Source organism: Hipposideros armiger, unplaced genomic scaffold, assembly GCF_001890085.2.
Source record: "Hipposideros armiger isolate ML-2016 unplaced genomic scaffold, ASM189008v1 scaffold_885, whole genome shotgun sequence".
NCBI classification, from domain to species: Eukaryota; Metazoa; Chordata; class Mammalia; order Chiroptera; family Hipposideridae; genus Hipposideros; species Hipposideros armiger.
Window position 1 is genome coordinate 96018 of NW_017732235.1, and position 6783 is coordinate 102800.

Here is a 6783-nt window from a genome sequence, read left to right on the forward strand (position 1 = left end):
TGGACTTACGATCATTTTATTTTCTCCATAGAATCACTAAGTTTATCTTTAAATTCTATAGGGTTCATAAACCTTTTAAAGTTAAATAAAAAATTCCAAATATGCCTGCATTGATTTTTTTAGCAACTGTAGCCTCTACTAATAATACTGCTATTTAGGTTGAGATTGTTATCAGGAAATCCTTGAGATTACTACTGTCCTGTACGTGTAGATATATGTAACCTTTCCACTTGCCTTTAATTAATTCTTCCTCCTCCACCCCGAAATGTATTACAAACAAAAATACTGAATTCACAAATAGGCATGATCTCCAATTTGAAACTAGTTACTGACAGTAATCTCCTTGATGACAGGAAGCATATTTTATTGTTTGTCACAACTCAAAGAGATTTTGCATACAGTGGGTTTCCAGTGATATATGAATCAATGATAGCTAGTCAAATTTAATTGTCTTGTGTGGCACTGAAGTAGGGGAAAATTATATATGTTGGTCAGCTTCATGAGACCTAAGTCCCTGTTAAATCAGAATTTTATATTTCGGGATTAATGATTTATTGACTTCTTCAGTGGTTTAATTTAGTGATCTTTTGCTAATATCAATACGAGGGTCTATAAATATTGAAAAGGAAGTTGGTGTTCAATTCCTGATAATCAAATCTCGTCTTACCTTAGCTTTCTATGTGCACCACAGGGCTGATAAAATTAATAGAAAAATGCCAGTATCTTCAATTCAAATTGCTTTTTCTGTATTACCGATGGTATTCTTTCCTTTGCACTACCTAGTTTTTTGGACAATGTCCTTTACTCGATTAAAATTTGCATTTCAGAAAGGAAGGGACCTCTCACATTTAGCAATCAAATTTTATCATGTGGTTTTGTAACGATGGTGATTTTCTAAGTCACCAGTTTTCTCTCACTACCCTGTTCCCCCGTTGCCATTTTCAGAATGTATTGGTGACTGTTAGATAAATTCGAAACTTTCTGTCCACCAAAATCCTTAATCACTTGGGGATTTTCAAACTGTTAAGACTGATGAATCGATGGTAGTCTAATAAGAATTGCTCTTACAACGAATATGATTCATGGGAAGATAGTTTACTTATCTTTTTATGTATCGTCTCTCTTCCTGACTCCACAGCGCCCCCGACGGTTCGTATTGTGCATTCCGGTTTGGCCTGTAACATAGAGGAGGAACGCTACTCCGAAAGAGTCTACACAATACGCGAAGGAGAAACCCTAGAATTGACCTGCCTGGTTACTGGACACCCACGTCCACAGGTGAGTCCCGAACTGTGACATTGGAGAAAACTCCCTGAACTTTCTTGGAAGTTAAAAGTGTATATTTTAGAAGATTGAGCTAAAAAATGTGTGTGTGTGTGTGTGTGTGTGTTTGTGTGTGTGTGTGTGTGTGTGAAATTCAAGTACGTGAGTGTAATGCAGCATAAGGATGGTTGGTGGTAGCTGAACATTCAAGCTTGAAGTATTCATGCAGATAAGACAAAAAAAGAAATTTTTGTTTTGGTATTGTGAAAAATTTGGAAGACACTTCTAAGCAAGCTGTTAAAAAGACACTACAAAAATATCTCAGGAAGATAACTCATATGGCAGTGAGTTTATTTTAGGACATGGAATATGATTTCATGATGACATAATTACGGCCGAGGAAGCAATTGTTCTGAAGAATGAGACGCACCAGGTCACGTATTCTTTGCTTACACCTAGTCATTATATTCATAGAAAACTTTGAAAAACAAATTTGTGGGTGCTGTATGTATTCAGACTCTCAGAGCCATCATCCACCACAGCTTTCATAAACTAATTTAATGCAGGAACAGAGATTGAGACTTTCTAAGGGCACTAAAATTAAACAGTGCCAAAGAAAAAGCTTGTAGGAGTGACAGACAGAAAGGGTTAGACATAATACAGTTAGGCTAGGTATCTATAATGTNCGTCAAAACTCCTTGCGTGGCATAACGATCAATTCAGATGAGGCTGTAAATCGGCACCTTGTTCAGTTTTTCACAAATAAAGACAGGTCCTTCTATGAACGAGGAATTATGAAGCTCACTGAAAGATGACAAAAGGTTATCAAACAAAAACGGGCAATATACCATTGATTAATCTTTGTACTTATATAAATAAATGACCTTTGAAAAACAGACAAAATATATCATGATTTTTCCGACAACCCAACAGTTATGGTGGCTCTATTTCATGAACAATTTTTCAATTTTTTTTTGTTCCCATAGTCTAGTCTAGGTGTAGTCAGGGAGTTATTTTTAACCCTAATTTAACTATGTCAGACATAGTTTTAATAGCATGAGGTACTGAGAGAACAAAGGACCACTGATTCTCGTCCTATTTAGTCCACAATTAGTTGCAAATCTGTAGCCAGATTGCTTAACATTGTGGAGGCAGGAAAAATTACTTGTCCCCCTACCTTTCTAAATTCTTCTGCTGGATTAATAATCAAATTAACATGAGACCAATTAACAGATGAAAATAACCAAATTTATTGTGTATGTACATATGGGGGTTCCGAATATGAGAGCCAAAGACAGGTCTGGAGTTAAGGTTTATGTGTCATTTTGTGCTAAGGAGAGGTGGGGGTTGTGGTTTGGGACTGCAGAGGGCAGGAAGGCAATTCCCATGGAGATGGAGAAGCAAATGTTTGGTAACTCAATGTTTGCTAGACCGTCTTTAACAAGGGGACACAGAGAGGACTTTGACCAAAAAGGCCTTGGTAGGTTCTTCCCTGTGTATCACACTTAGCTCATATTAAACTATAATTATCTGTGATGATAGCTCCCTTCCTGCAGCAGGTCCTCTATCTAAATTCTGTTAGGTAGTTAGAGGGAAGGTCAAATGTTCTTTATGAATCTTTGTTTCTTAAAAACAACCAGCTTAAAATAATCAAAATCCCAAAAGGCCTATTTTGGGGTGGCAAACCCTACTTCCCTTCAATGTCCTCAGACTTTACTTCTCTAATTTAGAAATAAAAGTATTGACCTAGATGAGCTCTAAACCCTTTAAGTTGAGCTTTCTGCACACCAAAAGCATTAATGGAAGCTTCCAAAATGTTCATGTTATCACTGAGCAGCTGAACTACTGAATGTGTGTGTGTGTGTGTGTGCGCGCGCGCGCGTGTGTAATAATTTTTTAAATTATTTATTTTTAGTTACAGTTAACATGCAACATTATATTAGTTAAAGGTGTACAACATTGTGGTTAGACATTTACAAACCTTGGGAAGTGATCACCCTGGTGATTCAGTACCCATCTGGTACCATATATAGTTATTACAATATTATTCACTATATTCCCTATGCTGTACTTTGTTACCCGTTGACTATTTTTATAGCTGGGAATTTCTACCAGTCCCTTTCAACTTTTTCACCCATCCCCCAACCTGAAGTACTGAGCATATATATTAATGCCTATTAGGAATGCATCTTCAACACTTACAATATGGTAGAATCATCTACCTTCCTACAAAATAGGCGGTAGGTTCATGACAGTTACAGTATATAGGCAATTACCTTTTCCAAGAATGTGTTAAAATATAGAAGAAAATAGCACAAAATTAACCCTTGTAAATGAACACAATGTGCTGACTGTATAATTTAAATGTTTTAAATAAAGCTACTTATTTGCATAATGATGCTTTGGAAAGATATATGTTAAAAATAGCAATACTATTCACTGACTTGAAATTAAAACAAAAATAACAAGTGTAAATTAGCCTGGAAAGGATGTCATGTTACTATATAATTAGATGTATTAATAAACATGTGGGCTATTACTTATTAAGCTAAAATTGGCACAGAAATATATTTCAAGGTAATGAATCTGTATTTTCTATTTATATTTTGCAAGTGTTTATTGATTGTCATCAGTATGTTAAACTCTGTAATATGGATACAGTTGTATAAGACCAATGTTTAAAAATAAATAAGTCTCTAGTGTTGTCTAAATTGAAATTGAAATTTGATCACTGTAGGATATTATTTGTAGGAAACATTGTGTGAAATATATCAGAACACCCAGAGAAACACTGCAGATAAAGATTTCTAATGTCATGCTACTAAGCAAATTATTACAATGTCTAGACAGAGTCCAAAGACATGGTAGAAAATTTTGATAAATTGGTTTTATAGACCAAACAAATCATTTGATTTGTGTAGGCATCACTTAATTATTCAAACCACGGAAATGATGCATAGCATGAAGTTTAGTTACTTGACAAATTGGAAGAAAGAGGACATTTTATCCCTTGGAGTATTTTCCTTTAGTCAACAAATATTTATAAGACCCAGAAAATTATTTCTAATAATCTGGCATAAGTAGCACTGTTATGTCATTNTTCCTCAAAAACATTTTGCATCTAAGTCCTCACTCACACAAAGCCACCCATAATTTGGTTCTCAGAGACCCTCATCTCAAGCCTCTCCCAACTGCGTGATGTGGGGTCCATGGTAATTAAGAGAATATCTTTTATTTAAAAATCATCTTCTTTCACCTAGTTAACCAAAGTATAAACTTAAGTGTCATTTCACTTCGTCCCTCACCCCACATTCAGGTAATCCTCGAGTCTTCTCTAAGACCCCTGAGGTAGGTCTCTCCCCTCATTTCCATTCCTAGAACTGTACAGTGTCTCTTCTATGTCTTGCAAACATAATGGCAAGTTGGCAGAGTGGTATCAGCGTGAAAGTTTGGAGTAAATTTGAAACTGCATGGACCTCATTTTAATGTAGTTATTCCCCACACAACACTGCATCAGTCTCTTACAGACAGGCCTTTCGACACACTGTTTCGTCTCTCTAGAAGGCTCTTCCTCTTTGGGTCCCACTGCATGCATCTTTCCAAGCAAGATTAAATGTCACTGACTTTGTGAACCCTGTTAGGATTCCCCAGGCAGATTTAGTCATGCTCTACTTTGTTCTTTTATAGTACTTCTTACTTTCTTCTGTTAGAGTACCTATCAACTGTGTTTTTTGTTTGTTTGTTTTTATTTTTAATGAGTTAGAGAGACCCAATAGGCTGTAAGCTCTTAGAGAACACAGTTCATAGCATTACTTTTCACATCCCCAGCACATAGCCTTGTGTCTGATGTATAGCAGTCACTCAATAAACGTATGCTTGAAAGTCTGTATATAAGATGAAAACCTGAAAATGCTTCTGGCTTTTGCCATTAGAGAATAATTTATTTGTGTTCTTTCTCCAACAGAATACAGAGAGAATTTGGTTTAACTTTCAAAAGTATCCTCTAACAAGATAAAAGAATGTTTCTCTTTTGCCCTTTTAGGCTGAACTCTTGAACTCAAAGCCAGCTGACTTGAATTCAGGGAGTTGATGTGATTTGTGTTAGGAAAGAATTTAGGTAATGGAATTTGGTTTCCTGCAAGCAGATTGGGATGGATATGAGTCGCATGCAATATTTTAAGATTTTAATTTATTGCTGACTCTACAGGGCAGAGGAGATCATAACCCTTAGTCCAATTTCAGGATGATGAATTGAGGCTTTTTCCCACAAAGCAGAGGATACAGTATGTCTCGCTTCAGATATAGTATTGCAAATAGCATTTCCATTTAAAGTAAGTAAATTCGGTGCCATAATAGCTGATATTTTGCTAACATAAGAGGTGGGTGTCGTTTTAGTGATACTTACTAAAGCAAATTATAAATTAATTACTAAATGCCTACTCTGTGCTCTGAATTATGTGGCATGGGACAGATGCCAGAAATGATGTTCCTCCTGGCAATGAGGTACTAACTTCATATCAAGTTAGAACGTTAAGGAAAAGGAGAGTCACTGGGCAGCGCATGTCTCCTGGAAAAAAGCAAAGAAAATGCTTGCTAAGTAATTCAAGAAGGTGTCAGGGACATTGGTCCATATATCAGTCTGGTAATTATAGATAGGGGAACATCATTAGCAAACATTCTTAGAATTTCAGGTTCTTTACCTTCCCACTGATGTTGGGCTGATGTTACAGAAAAGTGGGATTTGGGGTTGAGTAGTGGGAGGATCCTTTACAGAGCACCTAAATGCCATGGGATTAGGACTCAGTGAAACGTCATTAGAAGACATTATAGATTGTAAAGCATGAAAAAGACATGGTAAAACTAGGAATTTTGAAATATTATTTTGGCAGTTTAAGATTTCACAGATTTGGTAGGAACTGGAGGCAGAATGGTGAATTGGGACGACATTACATTGGTTAAGTTTATAGTAATTATACTATTTCTATTATTGATCTATTGGGTTGTAGGAAAAGTCATGATGTATGTTTGCGACAGATGACACTAGTTCATTTTTGGAAGTACTAGAGTCACTTGCATCTATGTTATTGCTATTTCATTTGACAACTGACAGTTCTAGCTTCAGTCTAAAAAAATTGAGTGATTTGGTTGAGTTTTGGAGATTTTACAACAAGTTGAAGATGGAAGATCAAACTGCACATTTTTTGCCATATTTTACTGTTTTACTTCCATAAAGGGAAGAACGCATGTCAAGCTTGTGAAAAGTTGCATAAAAGTTTACAGTGACAATGCTCTACAAGAGTGTCAGGCCGATGATGGTTCTCCAAATTCCTTGCTGTTGATTTTTATCTCAATGACGCTCCTTGGTCAGGGAGGCCCACCGAGGTTGATGACGACAAAATAAAGGCATTGATCAAGTCAAAGCCACGTTACACGACATGAGAGATTGCAGAAACATTGACCATCCATCATTCAAGCATTCACGACCGACCACCTGAAGAAGCTGGATTATGTAAGCAAGCT

The 6783-nt window shown here is 36.2% G+C and overlaps 1 protein-coding gene across 1 annotated transcript in view; it reads left to right on the forward strand.

Moving 5' to 3' along the window:
* Window positions 1-1138: 1138 nt before the first annotated feature.
* MDGA2 (MAM domain containing glycosylphosphatidylinositol anchor 2) overlaps window positions 1139-6783 on the forward strand; it is a gene marked incomplete at its 5' end in the record, with an annotated part of 518288 nt that continues 512643 nt past the window's right edge. The window contains one exon of the mRNA XM_019630047.1: window positions 1139-1278. Coding sequence (XP_019485592.1) covers window positions 1139-1278 — 140 coding nt within the window. The remainder of the gene's footprint in view (window positions 1279-6783) is intronic.